The sequence below is a fragment of the Athene cunicularia genome, assembly GCF_003259725.1.
Source record: "Athene cunicularia isolate RWA chromosome 6 unlocalized genomic scaffold, athCun1 chr6_part1, whole genome shotgun sequence".
Taxonomy (NCBI): Eukaryota; Metazoa; Chordata; class Aves; order Strigiformes; family Strigidae; genus Athene; species Athene cunicularia.
The window spans coordinates 8,695,722-8,722,009 of NW_020799105.1; the positions used below are offsets into that span (position 1 = coordinate 8,695,722).

General features: G+C 36.0%; 1 protein-coding gene across 3 annotated transcripts in view; it reads left to right on the forward strand.

Moving 5' to 3' along the window:
- Positions 1 to 1,551: 1,551 nt before the first annotated feature.
- MYOF (myoferlin) overlaps positions 1,552 to 26,288 on the forward strand; it is a 71,309-nt gene continuing 46,572 nt past the window's right edge. For 2 of the 3 annotated variants that reach the window (XM_026851075.1, XM_026851076.1), the window contains exons 1-9: positions 1,556 to 1,763; positions 7,678 to 7,733; positions 8,606 to 8,697; positions 19,511 to 19,619; positions 20,917 to 21,001; positions 23,171 to 23,331; positions 23,851 to 23,979; positions 25,438 to 25,500; positions 25,614 to 25,664. In XM_026851075.1, the coding sequence (XP_026706876.1) occupies positions 1,676 to 1,763; positions 7,678 to 7,733; positions 8,606 to 8,697; positions 19,511 to 19,619; positions 20,917 to 21,001; positions 23,171 to 23,331; positions 23,851 to 23,979; positions 25,438 to 25,500; positions 25,614 to 25,664 (834 nt within the window). In that variant the 5' untranslated portion in view covers positions 1,556 to 1,675. Of the gene's footprint in view, positions 1,764 to 7,677; positions 7,734 to 8,605; positions 8,698 to 19,510; positions 19,620 to 20,916; positions 21,002 to 23,170; positions 23,332 to 23,850; positions 23,980 to 25,437; positions 25,501 to 25,613; positions 25,665 to 26,288 lie in introns of all 3 variants that reach the window. The other variant, XM_026851077.1, reaches the window with a different exon arrangement.

Consider the following 26,288-nt stretch of genomic DNA (forward strand, 5'->3'; position numbering starts at 1 on the left):
GGGCGCGGGCCCCGCCAGTCTCTCCACGGGATGCCTGAGAGGAGGCTCCCCATTGGCTGGCTGGGAGGCCGCGTGACCTGCCTAGCCAATGCCATGGGGCCTTTCTTCGCGGCGCCCCGTTTTTCTGCCCCGGCACCCCTGTGAGGCGGGGGCTGCCCAGTCCCGCCCAGGGCGGTTGGGCCCTTCGTAGCAGGCTCGGGCGGTGTTTGTGTCCCCGTTATGACCCCATGATTAATCTTCCCCTTTTAGGGGACTTGCATTTCGTTGTTGGGGGGGAGGGTAGGTGAGTGCCCCCTCATTTTGCTTTCTAGCGGGTGGCTCTCCCCGCCTTACACGAGGCTTTAGTTCACTCGTTGTTCGGGCAGAAAGGGCACCGGGCCGGGACAGCAAGCCCGGCCTGTGGCTGTGGCCATGCACCAGCTGGAGGGCTTGTCTGGCTGGGACGGGCGAGGAGGGAACAACCCGCAATGATGCTTCTGTCAAGTCTCCAGGGTCGTTTCAGTGCTGCGTCTTAGGTGTCTTGTATCCTCATTCCTTCCTGAATGTGTTGGCTTTAGATTACCTTCCCTGGAAACCCTCGTCCTCAGTTACCCAAGATCTAATAATTTTATAAAAGGATTAACATCAATCTTGGCTTCAGAAGTAGTAAGCCAAGATATTTCTCATGTGACCGTATGAAAACTAGGCTGAGCTTTGTCCACATATGACTCATTTTGCTCCATCTTGCAGGCTTCCCCTCTTATCTCTACTTAAAAACATATTTTGCAGTGGTACCACGTGCCCCTTGCTTTTTTACATCTGGTCTGCAGCTGAGAAAAAATGTTGTAAAGCTGAGCATGGCGTAGGTTAGAGCAGAGTTATTTTTACTCATTGTGCAAGTTTCGCCTAGTTTTGATTTAGTTAAGTCTACTGCATTTATATTAAGACAAAATAATTATAGGCTTCCAGACAATACAGAGGGTGTTCTCAAATTTTTTTGGATGTAGTTCCTTAATTTTTCTTTATTTTTACTTATGCATATGTATTTTCATAGTTTCTCAAGAGATCTACTACATTCAGCACGTTAAATGCAGAATCTGTAGTATTCTGTGTAAAACGTGGTTGTTCTAGATCACAACTGAAGGGGGAGCGCTTAAAACTACTTCTGAAGACTGTAGGTCTTTTGTGATTACACAGACACGGAGGCAAGCTAAAAGCATTTAGAAATAATGAAGTTCTAAAAATTAAGAGGCTAAAAAATAAAAGCTATTGTAAAATGTAATACCTTGGTATACAAAGAGGCAGATGCGGTGTATCTTGATTTCTAGAGTTGTGCTTAATGTTCATGTTATGCTTATTCTTGTCTTGGTTACTTACCATGCACTTTAAGAATAAAAGCAACCAAAAAAATCTGCAGTCGTTTTTACACTGCGCCCTTTCTGTTACTGGATTTCACTAGTTCTTTTTGTGCAGCAACACAGAACTTGGTGTCAATTTACACGTACTTCTTTTTTTTTTTTTCATAGCCTTCAGTAGCTAGTCCGTCATAGATCCACCCATAGACCTTTACTGTAAACCAGCTATTCCCTGCCTCCTCTTCCTGCTAGCATTTCAGTCCAGAAGTTAAGGAGTTTGAAACTTAAGACTTCCTTGAATTTCTCTGGTAACAATCGAGGTTTAGCCAAGACTGGAAACAATGCTTCGGGTGATTGTGGAATCTGCTACCAATATCCCTAAAACAAAGTTTGGGAAACCAGATCCTATTGTTTCTGTTATTTTTAAAGGTAAGGAAAACTGTCATAAATGTACTCAGGGAGAAGGTTTTCTGAAGGATGGTGCGCTGTGTAAGTATTTGACAATCTGTGAAAACATGTTTCCCTGAAATTACATCTGATGTAACTTTAGGGAAGACTTTTTAATTAGGGAGACAGGAGTTACCTGAATGAAGTTTGAACTGGGTGGAGTGCACTGGCCTTTTCTGGCCATCAGTGCTTCTGTTTCAGGACCCACCAAGCTTTTGCAAATTAGCCCTTTGCTTTAAAAGCTCAAATCTAACTGCATAGATAAATCTACTTTTAATTCTGGTATTGAAGATTATCTTCTTGTTTTCCATCTGCAAAAATCTTTCCTGTCTTGATTCCTTTGCACAGCCACTGCTCAATGTTACACCAGTTCTCATTGTGATGGTTTATTGTTATTACCAGCATGCTGAAAAACAGTAGTACTGAAGGTGTTTGGTTTCATTTGGGTTTTTTTTACAAACTTAATTGCACTTTAAAATTTTGCCTGCTGAGAAATGGATTTAAACTGAAGATTTAGAAGGAAACCACATTTTACATTTTCATTGCTCATCAGATACATATGGGAGAAGGAGAAAACAGTGTGATAAAATTAGCATTGATATGTAAAGTTAATGATATTTTACAGTATATTTTACCTGTTACCATCATTTCCTCACTTGGCTAAAGGCACTTGATTTCAAGTATTGGTTTGCCTTTAAGGTGCAGAAACCTCCAAACAGTTTTGGATCATGTAATCTGTTCAACCAAACTGTTACAAATGGTCATCTTAATTCCTGATGACCTGGTTTCCTAACTGTACTGAAATGGCAATGGTATTTCCTAAACTGTGAAAAATCATTTTAGGGGTTTGAAACATTTAGAAACCAAATCTGAAATCATGACATTCTGTTGGAGGCTGGAAAATGTCAAGGCAGTGCACATCCAGTATCTTAACTTTCAAAATAAAATCTTTTTTGGATACTTTATTTCAGTATCAGAAAGATGGGACATCATTCCATTTCCTTTCTTTTCCTTCTCTTTTTCAAGTTTGGTTTTTTACCCACCTGTGTGTTAGGGCAAGTGGCTGAGCCTATCTAGTAGCTTTTGGAACTTCCTAATTCTTAAAATATTATTTTATTTGCCCTGCAAAAAGTGCTGTTACTGGTGTACTGTCATTTCTCTGGTTTGTGTCATTTGTTTCTGCTGCTTCTTAAGCATTCATATTCTCTTTAAGTTCCTTCCTCTTTGCTTTCCTGTCACAGTTTTGCCTTTCTCTGTTACCTCTTGTTCCTGCAGTTTCATACTTGAGAGTTGGTTTATGCCTTTGCTTCTTTATGCCATGTCTGTTTAATTCTCCTTGTAATCTTTCATTCTGTGTGCTTTAATGAAATTCAGTTTTACCTGGTAAATATAAGTTACAGATTTTTCTTTTTCTTCTGCATTGCTGGATTTGTTTCTCTGTCCTTGAATTATCCAAACACAGGAATTAGGCGACAGACATTAAATGAATGAGTTTATCTTTTATGTGCTGTAACTGGGATTTTTAATGGTCACAAACATGCTTAACCATTGTTTTAAATACAACTTCATAATTGTGCCAGTTTTTTAGTAGGTTATTTAATTTCTCATTACATCTGCCACTTCTTTTTATGTGGTTTTACTACATACTAACAGTCTCATTTTTTACTCTCTGTCCAGAGTGAGTCAAGGGGGCCAGAAAATAACAGGCTTTTCCCAGCTATTGAGCAGGTCTGACTTAATTTGTAAGTGGAGTACCTGGTTGCCATGTGCAAGGGCATAGGGATCATATCCGAAATATGTTGAAGTTCTGGCTGCTTATGTTTATAGATGCTTTTATATACAGCCTGTTCCCCCTTACCCTGTTAGTGTGTAGAGTTGGGAAACCAGTCTTATTTTTGGGAAGGTGTTATGTCAAAGGGCATCAGTCTAACATTAGTCCATACCCACTGTATCTTCTGGGGGACATAAAAACAGTTGGAAGTTTATTTTCCAGATGGAAAAAACCTCAGGCATTTGCAGGACTTTGGCCATACCCCTGCAGTACATTTTATATTATTTTTGACTCTGGAATATTCTTGGAGAAATCTTAGAGAACAGCACTAATTTGACAGAAAATTGGTGTGGAATTTGACATTTCATTAAACTGTTTTTTTGGTTAGCTTTTTCAAACTTTAACTTACATAGACTTCGCTGATGTCGGGCTCAGTTAATTTTATGACTGATGAAAACACACAGTACCTCTCAGGGTTAGATCTTTTTGGCTATGCTGTGAAGAAAAAGGCTGAGATCCTACAACTATTAGTTAACACACATATGTTACTATAGTTTCATCTATGTATATAATAGACCATCAAATTTTTATAACTAAGTTATAGACTATACAGTTAGTACAATTAATACAGTGCATATATTAGGTACATATGAAGAGGAAATAGGGAGCTGTTCCTGTTATGGAATCTTACAATAGAGGGATTTTGTGCAAGCATTTGACTTCTTTTTGCACATTTATTTTCAGTCCAGCGGTACAGAACTTCTGTTTACTTTAAGAACAACTCACTGTTCAAAGAGAACTACACCCTGAGAGTAAACGAGTAGTACTATGTAGAAATGGATGCTGTCACTGCAGAATTCTGAGTTCATTGTCACTCTACATAAGACAAATTATTAGTCACATTAATGTGAAAAACTGTTGCCATTTGCTGAACTGGCACTAAGTGGTAATGATTAAACCAGTACAATTCTTTTGGTTTGTCAGATATACAAAACTGGAGAAAAATGTGTCAGATTCTTGCCTTTGGGTGTAAATATTGACACAGTATGTGCAGTCAGTACTATGACATTTAGTGCTTTGATCATTCCTTTTGACTGTCTCATTCAGCTTTATGCATTAAAAACTGATGTGAAATGGCATTCAGTTTGATTGGCTCAACGTGAATAAAATTTGGTTTTCCATTTGTGCTTAATCTGAGCTTTCCAGCAGGCCTGCAGTAGTTCATAGCTGTTAGTTTATATTTCAGTGTGTGAAAGAAAAGAGTATTAGAATGCAATTATTCACTAAATTTATACTTTCTGTTTTGCAGATAATTAAATTCTGAACTTTAATTTCCTAGTTTTGGGAGATTTGCCCATTTGATCCTGCAGTTTCTGCCACTGTGCAATCTTAATTCTTCATTCACTGAAGTTTTATGGAAAGCTTAGTGAAGTGAAATGTGATTCTTTCTTGAATCTTAGACTTAAGACTGTGCTAAAAGATGTTTGCTTCTGCTGTTCCCTGCCTGCTGAAATTGTTAAAAATGCTAGTTATAATGGAAGAAAAAATTTAAGATGTAAGCATTGGTCGTTTTACAGTACTGTAATTGTCTTTCTAATGATGGAATAGTTACTATTTAAACAGCTCATATTGAATGAATTTTTTTAACACTGTCATCTCATTGATTATCACTAAATTCTTACTACATTCATTTCCAATTGAGAGTATTAAACAACATGTGGTAGTATAATGCCTCCATCAAGATAAAGCAAGTAATTATTTCTTTTACAGTACCAAGGTTATTGTAGTTAGTTTTTAAAGAAACAAGTATATAGAGTGTCCTACCTTTATCCATTATAATTTCTTACTCTTATTTCTTGATAGGGCCAAACTAAAAGTGATGGCTGGCCCTATCTTCCAGTTTATCCTGATGCAGTTTACAGTCTTGACTACTGTAGCTGGATTCATTACCATAGAGGAAGGCAGCCTGAGGACCTGAAACTTATGTGAATTCTTGGAATAACTGGGCAGTCCCATCTTACCCTGCTTGGCAAAGACTTTTTTTGGTGGGAAGAAGAAAGCTCTTTGCCAACAGTTTAAAAAACAAACACACACACCCACACCCACACACGCACTCCCCAGTGCATTAAAAGAATGATAAAAAAATATAATAAAAAGAAAGTCAAGTGAAGAAAATACATGCAAAATACATGCTTGAGGAATGTGAATGCTACACTCAGACTGGCTAAAATTACAACTAAACCCCATTGTAAGCTGTTTTCCAGTATTTTTCATGCAACTTTCACACAAATGCATAATGCAAGTATAATCTAGAATATGCATATTGTAGGTGGAATAGTAAATCTTACTCTTGTTTTTATGAAAATGGATAGTTCAGAGTGGATAATTATACTCTTTGTCAGGAATTGCCTTGACTGTTGTTTAAGCCAGGGCTTTCCTTACCTTCCAGAGTTACATTTGAGCTAGGCAGGAATCACAGGACTTTCAACCATTAGTTTTGTCAGGATCAGGTCTGTGATTCACTATCTCCTTTACAGACAGCTGCAACTGTTCCTTTTTTCACCAGCACTGAGAACATCTTTTCCCTGACTACCAGCTCCTACTTGGACTTGGACTATCTGTGAGAAACCCCAATATTCTGGGATATTCAGTTTGAAAAATGCTTTGTCTCCTATTAGATAACATGAAGTTTAATTTCTTTTACTAGCATGCTAATTAGTTCTTTGTTCCGCAAAACACGAGTCCACAGCGTGGTATGTTATGAATGCTCTTTCCTTTGTGGTACAATGTGAGTCAATATCCTGTATAAATTGTAGACAATTCCCGTTACATAAATGTGAGTCAGTTCTCGCAATCTGCAGTATGGGCTGACTTTTCTTTTTTCGGTACATACCATTCTCATCCAATAAAAAGAGATACCAGTCAGCTGCTTCAATAGTGGGTATATGAACTTGCCCATGTGGCATACCTTTACTCTTGCTTCCAGGCTTTTGCAACATTTTCCTGGCAAAGTGTAGCCATAAATTGCAAATAATAAAAATACTATTACCTTTACTTCAATCCTTAAATACAAAGAGCATATCTGAAACTTAGCCTTCTTATGGTGGTTGAGCATCTGATAGATCAGCAGTTAGTTTACTGACCGTACTTAAATACACTCTTTTGTGATTGCTAATACATGCAATTTCTTTTTTAGAGCGCTGCATGTTTGCGAGTGTTCTTTTGTGCTTCTGAGTGTCATGTCAAGGCTTGTTCTCCGCTGGAGCTATATACATATAGGGCAACTAAAAAGTAAAAATAACGCCATGGCATGTTACTTGATTTGAACCTGTTGTAAGAACAGAATTTTGTTTTCCTTTTTAATAGGTGAGGAGGGCCTGCAAACGTCTGAGTTGTATTATTCCTCTCAGGAGAAGGAATTTTGAATTGAAGTGCCGTGCTATATATTATTACACACTCCAGACTCCCATGATTTGTAGGTTCACCAAATGCAAATTTTACCATGAAGTATGGAAAATTTATAATTTTTAGGCTACAGAAAATGTCAGTAAAGCAATCTGCTTAAACTCTGGAAACCATTTTTTTCAGGAAGAACTGCATTGCCTCTTATATGCATATGTATTGCTTCTAATATTTGCTCATTAAAAGCAGAAAGCGCTGACACTGTAAGCATATTTTCTCAGGATTTTTTTTTCCAAGTGATTTTATTTCAGAGCTAAACACAAGTATTTTGTAACTCAGATATGGTAAATGTGTAACACTGAAATTCGTCACTTTGGAGTTACTGTTTGGTTTGACGTCTCAAAGTCTTTCAGTCTGTCCTCTTTCATCCTTACTGAAGTTCCAGTCAAGGGTCATAAAAGGTTGAGAAATCTAATCATTAATTTTGCTTTTTTGGGAATACATCTACCTATGCTTAAATAAAACAGAATAAAACCACTTCAACTACTAAAATTGCCCAGGGGACTTTTTGATTGTAAAATATGCAGCTACTGGAAGAGGCAAAAAGAATTGGAACGTTTAGTTTAAAGCTCAAACTTTATTTTGAAAAGTGAAATGAAAAATTGTGATATTTGTTTAGTGCTTTAGCAGAAACAGATGATCACACTTTGTTTGTATTTGCAGATGAAAAAAAGAAAACAAAGAAAATTGACAGTGAACTTAATCCTGTTTGGAATGAGGTAAATTTTAATCAATTTTTGATCTTTTTTAAGACAAAATGCTTATAAAATTGGTTAAGTCAGTTTCTACTAGTTGTGAATATCGGTTAGAAAAAGGAAATAGTGATACATACTCTTTCAAGATGTTAGTAAATGCAAGTGAATGGATTCATCTTGTGCCAGGTATTACAATTTTAAAGTAATTAATGTTTTTATATAAAAGTATGTGGCCTGGTTTTGTTTCCTCTTACTTTGGACCAAATTATATTCAGCTATTGCTTAGCCACATGTATGGGAACATAATTGGATCCTTTATTATATACTAGGAAAATACCCTACAGAATTAGAATGAATTGTGTGTTGAAGTTCCTAATGGTTTATTTGTAGAACTGGTCCTATTTTGCATCTTCAGTGATGTTTTCCTTGAAAAATGTTTTCTTAGTAGTGTTTTTTCAGAAGCAGAAATGAAAGTTAAAGATACTTATATTTTGTAGTTAGGAATACAAAGAAAGGGAACCTACAAATATTTCTCTCAATTTTTCAGCAACTGACTTCAATCAGTATTGCAGGGGAATAGTATCAGATCTTACGAGTGATAAGAAAATACATATGTTAGTGTAAGGAAGCAGAACTGCAAAAGAGGTTGTGGCTCAGTATTAAACAATTCAGGTTTTTTTCTATTATTGTTACTAGTAACCAGCAAATCAATAATGTGCTATGAACATGTTCCCAGATATTTAACTTTGATTTGCAAATGTAAGCTGGTTTTGTCTGTCTCTCACTAAATGCAAAATATATTTCTGAATAATTTTGTTACATACACAACTCTGCTGTTTATTAATTTACATAAAACTTGTAATTACAATTTGATTTTGCTTTACTTTTTTGTTCAGGTTCTTGAATTTGACTTGAAAGGAATTGCTCTGGATAATTCATCTTCCCTGACAATTATTGTGAAGGATTTTGAAACAATTGGACAAAACAAGTATGGTTTGGTTTTGTTTTGGTTTTTTCCCCCCAGTATTAAACACAACTTTCAATACAGAAATCCAGGGAAAAGATGTAACTCATAGTAGCTGGAGAGAAACGATGAATGCAATTAGATTGTTCCTGATGTAATACCTACTTGTAGCATTTAAGCCAGTGGGCTTTCCATACCTCATCAGTTGGATTGTTACTCTTAAGCAGTGTGTCAGCTTTCTTTTTATACTTTATTTCAGACATGCTGAAGGTAAATTCAAGAACGTTTTGGGCATGTGAGGCAGAATTTGGGTAAAATTTAGATTCCTTCACCTGTTACGGTCATTTGAAAACCACAGCTACTATATTTCATTTGGCACTTACTTGTAATGAAGGTCCTTGTGTAACTAGATTTATGCCACTACAGATATCTAGTGCAGGTTGCCATCTTGCAGAATGGTGCAGGGCAGTACCCAAGACTGCTATATATTAAAAGTTCCAGAAAGCAGTTCTGAAGAACTCTTAATTGGCATCCTCAGAGCACAGCTAACACAGACCACCAAAAATTACAAAATTAAGTTAAGGCTCTTAACCATCTTTAAAAATTTCCTCAATAGGCTATATTTTATGTCACTTATTTAAGTCTTACGTAGGAAGAGTGGAAGCCTAAGCTCAATTTCCTATCTTGTCTGGATGGACTGAAGTCCTAGACTCATCTCCTGGGAGTCTGACTTAGTCATCAAGATAAATATGTTGGATAAAACACAAAAACTGTCTTGGGAATGGAATCTGGGATTTTGAGTGTTCTAGCTAGTGGGGGTCTATGAAATTACATGTTCTACTGTACTCTTCCTGGCCCAATGAAGTTCTCTGTGTGGTCATTAAAAAGCTTGAACTTGCAAACAAAAGTAACTTCCCCAGATCAGTCTTTTTTGATGTCAGATGTGAGAATAAATTCTCTCAAACTTGAGTAGGGAGATGAACCTCTTTCCAACTGTTGGCCGAGTGTTATAAGCCTCAGGCTCATTGCATATATGAAAGGTTGGCAATGCTGTTGCTACCTCTTCTTCTGGTTATATTTTGAAAACATTGTTTAAAAATGGATTGAGATTTTTTTCTTTCATTGGTTTGGGTTTTTTTTTTGGTTTGTTTGTTTGGTTTGGTTTGGTTTGGTTTTTTAAAGAAGATGTGTAGTTTGATATTAACAGAGTCTTCTGTGAAAAGTGAATTGAATAACCTCAGCAGAGGAAGAAACTTCCCATTCCTTAGAGGAGGACTCTAGACTGTTATAAAAATGTGGAAGGCTGCTGAGAATTGCCTTTTCTGACATTGATTTCTTGGAAAAAAAAGCAGAGACTCCTGCTCTCAGTAAAGGATTTAGAGTTTAGGTCTTCAGCAGATAGAAATACCCATTTTCATGATGCCCCTAACATACAGGAATTTAAGGCTTTTTCCCTCCTGCACCTTTTCTGTTTTGGTTAGTGCTGTTAGTGTGTGTCGATAATCTTGAATCCTACTCTAAAAGTCTAAACTCTACCAGTGCAATATGTACAGCACCTATATACCTAAAATTGGGTTCTGCATTTTTTACACATCTAAAAACCAAGTATCATTCAGATCTTTTTGTGTATGGTCCAAGGAAACTTTCATTTGTCCAGTTGTTTGTTGAATCCTCAGTGCTCAGACAAAAACGTCATGTAGTAGTAAGATGCTTAGTTTTAGTTTTGACAAAATTAGGTTTTATTATTAATTTTAGAGAACTGAAGATAAAAAACCAGTGGCTATATCTGTATGTCTGGAAGGATACCACACAAAACAAAAGAGGTTTCCTTCAACTCAAAAAATGAAAAATATATCTAGTTTTTCTACACATTAAGTAATTACAGCGGAAAGAATACACAGAGTGTATTTTCTGGAAATTTTTTTTTAGTTTAATCTTTCTGTTGAAGACACTGAGAAAGAAGCCACCTTAAATTGAGGCTTGTATCTTTAAATGAAAGGCGATGACCTTATAAAAAGTTTTAGAGTACTGAAATGCTGTTAGGTGTCCATATTGGCATTTAAACATTTTTTTGTAGGTTTATACAGAATAGGAACATGTAATAAGTAAACACATAAGTAATTAAGGTGTCTTGTTCAACTAACTTTTAAGAGTAATCTTTGTATTTTTTTAACTTTCTTTTTTCTTTTTTTTTTTTTAAATAAGAACAGATTTGTTCCTGTTAATTGAGTTGATAGGACCTTTTTACTGTGGCCATTGAAAAAAATTGTTGCCATGAAAAATTATAATGGTATATATGGGAACACTAAAATCCAATTAATTCACATCCTATTAAAAAGCATAATATATAAACTTAGTAAAGATTTTTGTCATTTTGACCTGGACTTTGATGTTCCTGATGTATTTGGGATGAAACAAATACCTAACACAGACCCTAGCAAGTTTTATGGGGTTCTGAACATAAGAATATAGGGATTAAAAAAATAAAGCATATCTTGAGTTTAGTAGGATTTAAGCTTTAATTTAATATCAGAATTGGAGGTGTACAGGTTATCTTGAAGCAATGCATGCAGATCAATTCAGTGAAGAAGACATAAATTACCAGTTGAAATTGTTAGCAACCTCTTGTGTTCTGCATGCCATTTGTTTTATGACTTGTCACACAGAAATAAAACTGGTCCATAAAATCAATTGCAGGAAAAGGGTAAGGTCTTGGGTGGTGGCAAGCTAATCAGAAAGTTTTTCTTTTAGATAATCTACAGCAGAGATAGAAGGTATTATTTTGTGTTGAAACACAGCTGTGGTTGTAAAAGCTCTAGCAAAGTCTAGGAGTTCTTTCTTAACATGCATAGCAAGATAAGGCTTCATCAATGCGTTTAATGTTTAGCTATCTCATAGTGGTTAAGATCTTCTGCCTATCTCTGCTTAATCATAGGATTTTTGTCTAAAAAAGGTAAATAAATACATTTGGACAAGTATCACTCAGAGATTTTTTAAAAAAACTTGCAGAAAGAGCTTATCAAAAATGAAATGCCAGTTCCTGAATTTTTGTATAAAGTCCTAGATTTTAAACAAAGATCTATTTGTCTGTTTGCTGTGCTCTTGCACTCTCTCTTTCATCAATGCAAAGTAGTGATGGCTGTTGCTATTTTGAAAGGGAGTATGATCTTCTTTCCTTGTTTTTTTTGGCGGCAAATTTGGATATTTTATCACACTGAGCTAGGCGTACATTCGTGTTTATTGATAGTAGTCCACTTCCATTGTTAGCTTTTCTTTACTACTTTCAGCCTCCTCCCAATATGTGAATTCAGGTTTTTACAATACTCCAACAGCTCTGTTGTAAAATTCCTGTGAGTCAAGCTGATGCCCTCAGATCGCTCATTCTTGAGATTCCTGGAGGTCAGTAAAGCAGGAATATTATTGCATGCCTCTGATTTTAGGGAAATCACAGAAATCACAGAACTTGATATAGGAAAGAAAGTTTGCCAGTAATCAGAATTTTGTAATGGATTGTATTACGTATCAGAAAATAAAGGAAGGTGCTTATCTGAAGCCCCTAAAATGTTTCACTCTCTATGTGGGTCCAAAGTTAAGCAGGCATGTGTGTTTTCTTTTCAACCCATATTTGTAAATATCATCTGGACTCATATTTGTAGTGCTTAACCCCTGGCTTGTGCAAATGCCTGTTTCTTTTGCTTGGGTTTATGCACTGCAAGTTCACCACCACTTAACTTATTTTGTGTACAATTTAAAAATTAAACCAGTAAAATTATTTGGGAAAATGACTTCTATGTATGGAGCTGTGCAAAAATATATAGCCCATAGCAAAGACAGAGCAATATCTTCAGAGTAATGGCTCTTTGAAAATAAATCCTCAATAACTGCCACATTTTCATTGTGTGATGTGTTTGGAAGGGCTGTTGGCAGGGAAACAGGATAAGGGGGTGAGAAATGAGAAACAAGTGAGTAGGCTTCTTGACAGTAACAAGATAATAGGAAATGTCATCTTGGATTTCTTTTAAAGACACAAAGCTCTGTAACAGCGGAAGCAGTTTGGTATTAATGAGCATTCACATTTAGACAAAGGAGCATATGAAAGCGGAATGTGGAAGAAGTTTCCCACAAATTACTTGCCTGTATGCATAACCAGTATTTCTGTAGAGTTACTGATTCTCTTTACTAATACCAAGTTTGAGAGAGATTTAGGACAACAATATGATAGTTTTGCCATTTTTTACAGTATCCTCTTTTAATACTTAAGGAAAAGTCTATAAGTTAGATACATGCCTGCAGTGCTGCGGCATTCCAAAAAGATGCTTGCTGGAAAAGTACACAAATTACATTCTCCTGCTTTTTCTGCATGCTAATTCAGGATTGGAAAGATGGAGTATGATACCTACCTAAGGTCCTTACTACTGAGAGCTATTATAATGACAGTTTAAAAAAAGAGGGATGGAGGAATGAGGGCTGGACAATATTGTATTAATTTTTACATGTAAATTTGATGTGGTTAACTGAGCTGAAGTCTTTCAAAGATAAAGGCCCATTATTTCAAAAACCCAATGTTTGCTATGTGCTTTTGACATTATTCATGTGTAGACCCATTAACTTGGGAGGTGTATCTGGTGTTTAAACTAAGTGGGATTTGAGTCTAAATCAATATTCTTTTTTAGAAGTTCTTTTTTTAAAAAAAAATATTTTACTTTAAAGTCTAGATTGAATTGGGATTTAGTTTTTGAGTGTAAAAGGTGTGGAGGACTGTGTCTTCCGAGAAAGAGCACTAAGAAACTACACCACGTCTTTGGCTTTATTTTCTCTCTTCTGGAGGAAAATAGGCAGTGGGGATTGCTGTTATTACTTTCAAGGTAGAGACAACTTTTTGCTCATTCTGCCACCATTCTTTACTGCAGTGTAGGTTAGAAGCAGAACAATGTGTTTCTCAATGCAACTCCCTCTCTGGCTACTCAAAGCTCCTAGCCCATACACGCTCTGCTATCCCATGCAGGGTTATTCCTGACTTCTGGGCACCTGGTCCATTGCTGCACCTGAGGTGACTACAGAACTCATACTCCCCTCTAGAACAACACAGCAGAAGATTGCAATATAACCTATGATTTCTTACAGCTCTTAGAAACTTAGATAGCTGTTTACCCAACCCATTCTTACACTGACGCAGGAGGAGGAGCACAGTGGATGTTATTCTGTTTTTACACTGTGCCAAAACACTTGACTCATTGCTTTGGCATGTTTCTGTAAATCAAGCCTGAAAGAACATTTGAATATTTTTCCGTTTCTTCTTTTCCTGGAGATAGAATTCACTGCTTCATTTACAGGATCACTAAATTTTTTCAGATAGATTGAGTTCTCTTCATGGTAAAAAGACAGTCATTGGAAAAGATAAATAAAGCAAACCACACTGACTGACAATCATAGGAATAAGCTAGAGGGGAGTCATATGATCCATGCTTAGCTAGATTTTCCAGACTAAAGATGTTTGAAAAGAGAACACATCTGTTTTCTATTATGTTTAATTCGATTCACAGATTTCAGACTCTCAGAACACAAATCTTCATGCAGTTAAAAAACAAACAAAAAACAACTTCAGTTGTCCCTCTGAAGTAAAAAAAAAAAAAAATGTTAGCAGGAAGTTACAGTTGTGTCTGAATGAAATGATTTTCATTCTAGTTGAAAGAGTTAGAATTCTGTTTCCCTATGTTCTTTGCATAGTTAGTAACCTAGCGACAGGGAGGAAAAACAGATTGGGCACACCCTTTTCTCGAGCAGAAAAGTGAAGCCACAAATTAACAGTGCAGCAAATTATTTAATCATGTTTAAGTATTTTCCACAGTTAAATAACTTCTAGATTGTTTGAATGCTCCTGCAGCTGTACTCTTTTGTGTGGATTCTTTTCCACATCAGTGTGGCTGTGCATAGTTGCAGGTTTTCCTTGCATACTTTGTATGCAAGATCCAGCATGGTTAAGATTCAGTTTTGGGGTTTTCTGCCTTGTACAAAATAGTATTCATGCTCTGATTCTTTTTAAAAGTTTGTTATTGCAAACAGTATTATCAAATAACTACATAAGATAAAAATGGTTTGTTTGCTCTTAATAAAACTTTTAAAACACAGCATGAGTAACAGAAGGTGTGTGTTGTGTCTTGCAGTATAGAATCTGTAATGGAACATACACACTGGGAAAGAAAGGTTGAATGTAACAATTATTACTGCAGGGTGGGACCAAGTTTCCTGATGAGAATAATCAATATAAACTCTGCCAAAATAAACCCCTGCCAAAATAAACCCTTAAAATTAAGTGAAAAGAATTTAAATGCTTGACTCTCAGGGGATTAAAGTCATTGGGCTTCCAGTAGAAGTAGCATGTAAGCAGCTGGAGGATGTGAAATGCTAAAGAATTTAGTATGAATTGCTACCTTCAAATAGAGGAGGAGTAATAAAATGGTTGGTACTGTGATTTAGCATTTCCTGATCCAGGCATGGATGTGAAGTTTCACTTCTCTTGATTATTAGGGCAGCTAACAGGAAATGCTAACCACAGCAGTAACGGATTAATTAGCTTTGGCACAAATTTAACACTATGTTTAATAGTTGGTCATCTGTAGTTCATTGATTTCATGCTTATGAACTAATATTTCCCTTTGATTAGTGGAGGGGAAAGTTCTCATAGGCCTGGTACTGATATATACAGGTATATTTGAAATGGTTTAAAATCTGCTTCTAAATGTGGACTTTGCATTTACCTTTGGTGTCTTATTCAGTGGTAGACCAGAATGTTTAAACAGCTTGCAGCAGGACAGGTTTTTTGCTTTACTTCTGCAAAGCTGAAAAAGTTTAAAAGACCTACCTGGCTGACTGGACCCTACGCATAGGCAAGTCTTAGGGATGGCAAAAAAGATACTTAGAGTTAAGAAAAATAACTCATTTGCTGTCTACTGCATAACAGCTGATGAAGAAAAGGTCAGAGGATGATATTGAGCTATTTCAAAAGCAGAAACTGTCCCACTTGATGGTGTCAAGAGACTGGTGTGATCTGGAATTAAACAGGCAAATGTTGCAAGAGGAGGAAAGATGAAGTAACTCCAGCAAAGAGCAGTGTCCTTTGAGGATGAATAGGTGACAGAAAGTATTTTCATCTCAGCTGGAAGGACTCCTTGCCACCTTGAAAGTCCATGACTTCAGAGGGAGATTGCATGCAATTCCGCCTGAAGGTAAAAACTCATCAGAGTTCAGAAGAGCAGGGAACACAGCAACTTCACTGTAGTCATGCAGAGAACTGAGGGTTTGGTTACATATCAGAACTGAGTACCATAGCAGACCTTGAAGCAAAGCATTAAACAGCAACGAACTGTTAATGGATATGTTGTCACAACAACAGCTGCTGCTATCTGATTTAGCTGACTTGGTCTTACCTGACAGCCGGAAGATCAGAGACCTGAGAGAAGCATCTCAGGAAAAAGGCTTTCTTCAAGACTTGTCTGTACAAGTGCCAAGATGAGACCTAGTGATGACCTTGAGGCATTCCTTGTTACTTTTGAAATACTACTTCAGCCACTGAGTAGCTGTATGATCAAGACCAGACTGGACATGGTTCTGGGCAACGTGTTCTAGCTGACTGTGCTTGAGCAGAAGGATTGGACTAGATGATCTTGAGTGGTCCCTTTGAACCTCATCAGGTCTTGGGTTTTGCTAAGGGAGGGGTGAAACATCCCAAATCCTGTGAACAGGACCACTTTTGGGGAACGCATAAGACTGACTTCCTAAAGCTTAGAATTTGGCTAAAGCTTATAAGTAGGCTAAAATAGTGTATAGTCTGAATATTAGATTTCTCACTCTAGCAAGAGTGGAAAAAGACTGGAGGCTATCATTGCCCAACCTGTTAAAGGAGGGGGAAACAAAGGACTTCAGAGGCAACTACTAGCAAGCAAGTAGTCTATGTAACTGGCTCCCTCTTCAGTCTTCTGAAGGTGATCAGAATTTTTAAAATTATTACCATGTATTCAGATGTGTGCACAGTTAGCATTTGCACAGGACAGATGAAGATGTAGAAATGGAAATTCATGCTGGAAAATTTCAAAAGCTGTTTCAACTACTGTTGTGAGTTAATGTCACCAGATAGGAGGGTGTGGTTGCTAAATCATCCAGATGATTTGAGACTGGGTGACTTCTGAAGTTCTTTTTGGAGTTAATATAAATCACTCCAGCTCATATCAAATCAAAATAGCAAGCCTACAAAATTTTTCTATGACTGTACATAGGAAAAATATTCTTTGCCTTTCTCTAGGTAAAGCTGGTTTAGGGTAGTCTTGTTGTTTTTTTCCTTTCTATGATACCTCAAACTATGTATGTTTCTCTCTGTTATTCTCAAATGGGAAGGCATATTCACAGTTGAAGGATTTGGGGAAAATAAGGATATTTAGAATTGAAAGTTTTTATGGACTAATTTTGCATTGATTTTAAAAGAGTGAACAAATGTTGGTTTCTTTCAGTATCCAACTGTGTAAATGAAATTCAAGCATTTGTTCCTTCCAGATGAAGGGTTTCCCATTTGCTTATATTATACTTGCTTTCAAAATATTAACATATTAGAAGGCTACGTAAGAGAGAAAAATACTAAGTAGCTTATTGCATTTTTCTCTCTATTAACTGCTTTGGGATTTGCAGTCATTAGGGAATGAACCTCTTCTGCTTTTCTTTGTTGAATAGCATAATTGTCTGTCTGCGTGACACCTGCTTTTCTGCATAGAAAAGTTTGTTCAAATATACAGGGAGATGTTCTCTTTAGGGTGTATGTCAGACTTACTTGACTTCTATATAACACCGATTTTTGGAATGTTGAAGCCACAGGGGAAAAAATAAAGCCTCTTTCAGTTTCAGAGAGACCATCTGCTGTTGTTTCCTGAGCTAGGTAGACATTACTGTTTAGTGTTCAGATTTACTACATCAGATCATAAGCAATGTCAAATAATACTATAGTTGGAAAGATAAATAAGACCACTGCATGTATATCTGATGTTCCAAATCTAGGTTTGCCTTGTGGGTTGAATGCAATTTTGATTGCATAACAGGAGAAACTGCTTCTTAAACTCCCTAAAGTTGAGAAATATATGGAGTCAGTGTTTCAGCTAACGTCCAGCTCTGTGTAACAATTTGTAAAAAGTGAAAATGTACCTAGGGTTACTCTAACGCTTACTGAAATAGTTTTTTTAAGGGTGCTGGATCAAGACTATAATGCTGAATCCATGTGTCTGTTAAGTAAAGAGAGGAGAGGCAGGTGTTAGAAATGGCATCAGAGTTTCAATTATGGTCATCTTAAAGCTTAGAACAGCTTCATGCATTTCCTCAGCAGCATGGCCTGATCTTAAACTGCTTTTCACATCTAGCCCATGCTCTGTGTGTCATATATACGTGAGGCATATCTGGAATATTACTGTGTTTTGGCAATTTGGGGGGCAAAAGTTTGAGTAGTGAGTCAAAACTATCAAAAAGACAACCGGTATTGGAGGAGTGAGAGGAACTGGGAAAGCAGAATTAACTGAGGAGTTGACAGCACCAAGGTAATTCTAACACATCTTTCAAACAGAAAGTGTAGTTATTTTTTGTGCACAGTTAAACAGAAGTTTTAATGTGCATTACTTGGAATGTATATTTGCAGGAAATTAATGTTTTATACTTATATATTCTAATGTACTTTGCAAAAAGTAAATTATGTTCTCATGACATAGCACCTGAGAGTAGCTGTAATAATACTCTTGCTCCATGTCAAAAAATGCCCTTGCATCCTTAGCTTCTCCATGAAAAACCACTGTAATCTATTCAAAGGGACCTCAGTTAAGTTCTCCACGTAGAGATCTTTATTCTGCTTTGGCAGCAAAGCTGGTATTTTGTTTGTAATACATGTTCTTCATAATATTTACAAGGTGAAATTATCTTGGGTTTTTTTCATTGGCAAAAATCTCAGTTATTCCAATAATCCACTTCAGTATAGGAGTAAACTGTTATTGCATACTATGGGAATGAAATACATGAGACCAATGCCACACTATTAGAAACTCTGCCTAAAAGAAGTTTCTCAGGTTAAAAGTTCATGCAGTTTTGAAGAGGATGGGGGTGACAGAGGCAGTCCCAAAGCAGGCGGAAGTGGCTCAGGACAGTCTGCCACCTAATGTCAGATCTCCTGGGCAGCTTCCTCTGGTAGGCCTCTTTTAGAGCCATGCTGAAACATTCTGAGAATTTAGAGTCAAGGAGATGAACCTATTCCAAAATGTAGAGTATGGGCAAGAAGATTAATTTTGTGAAGCCTCTAGTAAGCACATTGATTGTATTTGTTCTGTTTCATTGTTTTCAGTAGAGAGATGTATGTCTTTTTGCGTCTCTTTCTGTATAGTACAACATCTGTCATATCTAGCTTTAAACATTACTTCTCATCTGAGAGTGTGCAAAGGTATATAGGGAAAGAAAGTATTACCTCCTCTAGTTTACCAATGAGAATTCAATGGCTGAAACAAGTGACATGGCTGTTGAAAGTTATACAGAAGATTATTTTTAAAAATACACAAAAAAATTAGTTTTATAACCTCTTTTAGGTTAAAGCTGTTTCTTCCCTAAAGAGCATAAGCACATTTAAGTGCAGTGAAACAGAAAATACAAATTAGCAGTACACAATAATTACGTAACATTTGCAATGATCTTTTATTGTGTCTTGGGTTTTCAAGACATGGTTGGAGTTATTTGGTTGACTAACAGGCACTAGCAAAAGACAAAAAGGAACTTCTGTTTGATGTATACTTGCATTCTAATAATGATTTTTACTTCATTTCAGATTAATTGGCAGTGCATCCATAGCACTAAAGGATCTTGTAGGTAACCAAAGTAGATCTTTACCCTTCAAACTCATACCTCTGCTGAATGAAAGGGGACAAGAAACTGGAGTGAGTGGCTTACATTTCCTTATTTTACCGTATTCTTGATCATAATGCTCTAGCAAAAGGGCTAACAGTGAAACAGAAATATTTTCAAGTTATTTTTACTTTATGAATTAAATGCTTGGAATTTTGTGAAATTTTTTCCTCCAGACAGAGGGAATTTCTAACATAATTATGTCTGTACTATCTGAGTTTGTTTAATCTCCTTCAAGTTAGATAAATTGTTTTCTGTGTATGTATTTATATGTCTTACAAATACTATAGGCCACAAAGTATGCATGGAAATCATCTTGATCTTTAAAAAGAGCATTTTCCTAAGTACCAGATGGAGTTCCCATATGCACTTTTTTGCTGTATTCTCTGTATTCTTTCTAATATTCACCTGTGTCATAGCACTGGTTCTAGAAATCACATAATCATGTACATGTTCACTGCCAGCTCAGTTCAGAAAGTTACACAAGAACTTGCTTAACTTGGTTTAGCACATGTTTATATTTAACAGAGTTATTATCTGGTCATTAACTTAGTCATTAATTAAGTAGTTTCTAGAACTGGGACCTGACTGTATTTGTGCAGTCTAGCTGTTAAGGCACTTCATTCTAGTACACATAACAATAAGAGGCTTTAAGGGTAATTTCAGTATCTTGTCAGCCGTAGTTTAATATCATGCTTAGCTGGTCACAGGGTTGGGCTTTTTTTGCTGACTCCTCATGTTACTGTGGCAACTAGGAATAATAATGATTTGTTCAATAATCCAAAACTGTAGTCAAGCACAAAAAAGGCAATTCTGTAATTAGAATGGAAAATGACATAGTGTTTTTCTTCCAGGATGGCGGTATGAACAAGCAATTAGAAGAGCCAGATAGGAAGTTTTACTTATGATTCAGACTTCTTATGTTGTTGATCAGATAGTGTTATTTTTCATTGCCTTTGTTCTTCCATCTGCAAATTTAGGATGTCACCTAGTCTGCTATGAATATTGTGGAACTAAATAAATGAACATTTATAGAAATTCTTATATACTTGTATTATGCCAGATTTTTCTAAATATAACACAGTGATTCCATTCATTAGATATTATTTTAGAGCCTGTTCCTTTATCTGCAAATTGTGTAGTCTTTATCGTTTATATATAGCTTAATAACAGTTTATTAATTTACTAATACTTGAAATTTTATTATAAACTGTGCTGTGACTGTGAATAGTTAACTGTTCATGTACGGTATTAGAACAACTTACTGCTTTAAATCAATTGTTGTGAATACTGTGTGCTACATTTAAAAAAAAGTGTATTTCTCTATAGGCAACAATTGATTTGGGAGTAGGATATGAACCACCAGCTGGACCTGCAAATCCAAATGATCCAGGAGGGACCAATACACAAGAAGGTATTTCAGTCTTTTCTCAGAACATTATTGTTAAAAGATCATGGAGATACTTAGATAAGGTAAGAAAGTGATTCAACAGCATTGTTCATCAGAAAAAAATGTAACCAGAAGCAAGCATGTCAAGACTGCAAGATAGTGATTTTTAAAAAGTTAAGGATGATTCAAAACTACAGCTAGGAAGAAAATGGGCATTTCCTGACATAAAATGTTTTTTAACATCATTTTCTCCAGTGGAATCAGGTTACAAAAGAATTATGTTTCTTAAAAACGTTTCAAAATGGCTTTTGTTTAGGAAAGAAAAGGTTTTGGATGCTCAAAGAAACAGTAGCAGTTATCTGCTGTAATGCTAGGGCTAACCAAAAAAGCAGGGAAGCCACACTTTTGGAAAAATATATTCTATTACTTTCAATGTCAGGGAGCTTTGTGAAAAGATTTTCTTAAATCATTAAACTTTTGGGTTTTTTTCTGTACAGTAAGTAAGTTTTGAAAGACACTGTTGTATCTTATTTTAAGATTGATACTTGACTAGCCTAATACTGTGATTGGTAGGGAATTTTCTTTGGCCTGTATTTATAATATTAACCAGGCTTTTGCTCAGAGTGTTTCTGAGATCCTCTGGTTTTCCATTCTCTTAAAAGAACTGTGAAGCAACAGTGGGTTTTTGCAGTTGACAGGCAAATAATTACCCTGATATCCAGGCAGAAAGAAGTAAATAAATGTCATGTGTTTGAGGAGAAATAAATCTATTTGACCATTATCTGTTGATAGATAATAACGTAAGATGGAAAAAATTGAAATGAGGAGTGTTCAGTGAGGGAAATCTTGATTCCACTGTCTTCACTGAGAGGTGTTCTTGGGGAGTGGAAAGATAAGTAATGCAAACACAAAAGCTGTGTGTTAAATCATTACACTCTGAAATAATGTTATATAAATATGGATTTGAAGGCTAAAAATGCAAATTCATTTATATGAGATTATTTTGATTGGTTTTTAAAAGTGTACTTAAATTATAAGTTAATACAGGTAAAATAAAACATGGCAGGTTTTTAGCTAGTATCCAGCAACTGCATGAAGATTATTTCAGTGCAGATTATCAAACACGCATTAGTTAATTATTGTAAATATCTATTTCCCATGAAATCAAATCACTTCCCCATCTGAAATTGCTGCAGCTCAGCTTCAAAAATTAAAAATTAAATGCTAAGTCAGGGTGTGTAATTCAGGGTGTGTAATCCATCAGTTGCATGGATCCATCCAGGCAGATGGATTTTGAGAGATGTTAGGGAGGTGGGGTCGTCCGGTTATAAAATACATGGTATGTCAATCTCTGTGTTTTCATATGTCTCTTACAAGGATCACTGAGGCAAGTGATCATCACCTTGTGTTGGCAAACTAATTCATAAAGTTAACAAACATTGTGTTAATGCTAACCATCAGAGACACATCTTGTTTTTCCTGTAGATTTTACCATAGTCACTGCCCTTCAGTTAAGAAAAGAAACACAATGAGTATGACATAGTTCTGTGGTCTAGATATTTAAGGATCCTGTTTTGCAGTACTGGAATCTCACTGTATGATCCAGTATTGTAGTGTTATGTGGTTGTAGAACAGCTTTCCACGGAGGTATTGTGAGTTCAGCAATGTCAAAGAGGCTTAGTAAGAAACTTTAACTTATTCCACAGTTAAATGCTGTGGAGGAGGATTCAGAGTTTTATTTTGGATGGCAGACCCTAAATGTCTTCATGTTTTCAAGATTCTGAAGTAAAAACCAGTGCTATGCTGTAGCCTGGTCTTGCTGCTGGGAAACAGCTCCAACTAGAATAAAATTAACCACCTCTGGTGTATTGTGAACTGGTCTGGTGGCAAATACAGCTAAACTGTACTTTACTAAAACTTCAATTGGTTCAAAAAAATGTATGGAAACTGTATTACATAGTCTACATCCTGAAGAGGGACAGTTAGTTTCATTAGGATATAAATTTGTTCTTAAGCAGGCTAAAATTACTAGCTTTCAAAAGGAGTTGGAAGCATGTATTAGCAAAAAAACTTGTTCAAATGAGATAATAATACAATTTGAGTGGAACTCTTGTATATCAGACTCTAACTGTAACTTTAACATCAAGATGTACTATTTGTTTATTAATTACACTGGGTTTTTTACTGTATGAGATGGAGAAGATGATGGAGATTATGAAGATGGCTTGGATGGTCCACTTGGTGGTATCATACCAACAGTTCCAAGTGGCACAAAGGAAACCCAGCTAGCTAAACGCATCACCAAAGGAAAGAAAACACGGAGAATCCTTTCTAACAAACCACAAGACTTTCAGGTAATAGATTTATTAAATGTTGCATGTTCTCTTTTTTTTTTTTGCCTGGCATGACATTGCTTCTTTCACATAGCCTGAGCATAATTTAATGTTGCATTGTGCAAATCTAATGCACTATAGACACAATTAGCCTCTTAATTTGAAAGCCTGTATTTCAAAAGTATTCTTCAAATTTGCCTGTTATAGACATGTCCAATTTTGTACAGTTCTGACTGAAATCTAGATGAACCTTGTTTATTGTATAGTTGTATAGATTTCAAACTACAATAGCAGCTTTAAAAGTAAATGGTAAAAGCAAGTGAAAAACTTCTACTGAAATAATTATTCCCAACTTGTAAAATTCAAGTAAATTATATTTGCTATCATAATTAAGTTTGAAAAGTCTGCCCAGTCCATATCTGCCAGCTGCTATGGGTGTTGGGTCACTTTTTTGGTGGTATAGTAAGAAATTGTTGTCACCAGGATGATAGGCAATATAGGGAATGAATTAATATAAATATTTGAAATATTTTTTTTCAGATTCGTGTTAGAGTCATTGAAGGTCGTCAGTTACTTGGAAATAACATAAAACCAGTAGTCAAAGTTCATATTTGCGGCCAGACACACCGAACAAGAATCAAAAGAGGAAACAACCCATATTTTGATGAAGTGAGTGGCATAAGAATACTGTGGTTGAAATGTTGATGCTATCAAATGTAGAAAAATAGATACTACTGCTTTCATTATGATCAATGAATAAGAATTTGCTAATATTTAAGGGTAATTATGGCTAATATTCATTTTGCAGTTCCCAGGCCTTTAAGTATTCACATCACTAAACACATCTCTATCACTATAGATAAAACTATCCAGAAGGAAGTCAAACTTCAGCTGAAACATATGGAACAGGTTCTTCGATACAGCTGGCCATGTGACATAATAATGACTTTGAATTGTTCTATGCAGGTTATAAAATCACAGAAAAATTAATTAGGAATCATTGTAGACCTCTATGGTGTGTGCAGATGAGCTTTCAGTGCAGTGTGTTGGGTCAGTAAAACTGCCACACTGAATCTGGAAATGTCATTGCCTTGTTACCCATGATTTGCAAAAGCACAACTAGATTTCTTTGTCCAGACACACAAACACACTGAAACACAGGAAAGAATTCAATGCTGTGTAAGGGACACAAGAATTATCCCATGTCTGGAAGACTGATGTTGCAAAGCTTAAGTTTAGTAGAGAGAATGCTGAGGGATAACTCTCATTATCTGAACATGTGTGGCATATTCAGAAGATTTTGGAACTGGGTGGCAAGCATGTTTAACACAGGCAGGCAAAAACGAGGAAGTTACAAAACTTTGAGATGAACTAAGCTGTAGGTAGCAGTCAAGATTTATGAAGCAGTGGTAAAAATCAGAAAGGGAGAAAGTCAGCTGCACCTTGTATTGAATCAATTCCTAGGTAGTCTCAGTATCCATACTAGGTGAAAAATGGAATAGGAGGGGCCATGTTTATGTACCCTTCCCTTTTGTTGGATAAAGTATTTACTGGAGTATAGGTGGGCTCAAAGATCAGACTTAGTGAGGTATATACTATTAATAAAACAAATAAGCTAATAAATAGTATATCTATCTTCATGTTGTCAAAATATCAGATTTATTCCTGTGGCCTTGGATTTCAAAGATGCAAATCATTACAATCGCTATCACTAGCACCTAAACAAGACTTTTTTGACAGCTACAACAGAGATGGCTAGACCAGGATTGAATGTCCTGGAAAATGAACAAACTTTGTAATTCACAAAGTTGTTCCCCTGAGGAAAATGTGAAGTACAGAGCAAGGAGTAAGAACAGTGCTGAAAGTGTGCAGCACAGCTTTGCCTACTGCATTCATTCAAGTGGAAGTTGTGACTGTCTTTTGTCTATTTTTTACTAAGTTTATTTACTAAATTTAGGTTTTTATTCTGTGCTAAATTAGCATATGAGTCCAGCAAGGAGGCAGGGTAAAGTACTCTAGCAGACATGCTTCACAAACCTCTTAAAATAATGTTCTTGCATTTTCTGTTCAGAGAATTATGTGTTTGTCATTTTGAGACAGGTTTTTTGTTTGTTTTTACCTTAACAGATATTTTTCTACAATGTCCACATGACTCCTTTAGAGTTGTTTGATGAAACAGTTAGCATTCGGGTAAGAAAAAATGGTGCATGTTCAAAAGGCTGCTGTATGCATATAGTGTTGTCTGGCCATTTCACTATGATGTTTAAGGAACATTCCTGTTTCATGCTTGTCTGTCTTTTTAGGTGTATGATTCTTATTCTCTACGAGCAGACTGTTTAATGGGAGAATTTAAGGTGGGTATGAAACAACATCCATATCTTGACTAAATAAAATGAGGGAAATTTTTCAAGCACTTGTTTAAATGTTTAAATTTATACTGCTTTAGCATGGGGCCAAAGAATTACCTGATGATGTCTTGCTTCTCATGCTGGAGACCATTTGCTCAAAGCAGTAGTAAACAGTTTTCTTATTTGAATAGAAGATTATTGTAAAAGAAAATCATATGTTTTATATACCAAGTTCTCTAACTTGCATCCAAGAGAAAACAATATTTACCAAAGGTAAATTTTTTCTTCCAAAGATATCGGGGGATTATTTGATATGAGGTAGGGTTTGAAGAGATAATTATATTAGGTAGCTAAGAGGCAGAATAGTGGTATATATGGCAGCATAAAGATACACATTCTCAAGTGATGTGGAAAGGTGTTCCTTTGGTCAGAAGTTTGTTAAATAAAAGAGATGGTGGAAAAGTCTCTTAAAGTGATTTTTGTGGTTCTGATGAAAGTAATGAGACTGTCTTTATTTGTGTTTGTTATGGTCAATATTGGGACGTAGACATCTGCCTGTTGAAGATATTCCTAAAGCAATACAGACAAAGAATTCACATGACAATTTTAATGGCTACTAGGATCCCCTAT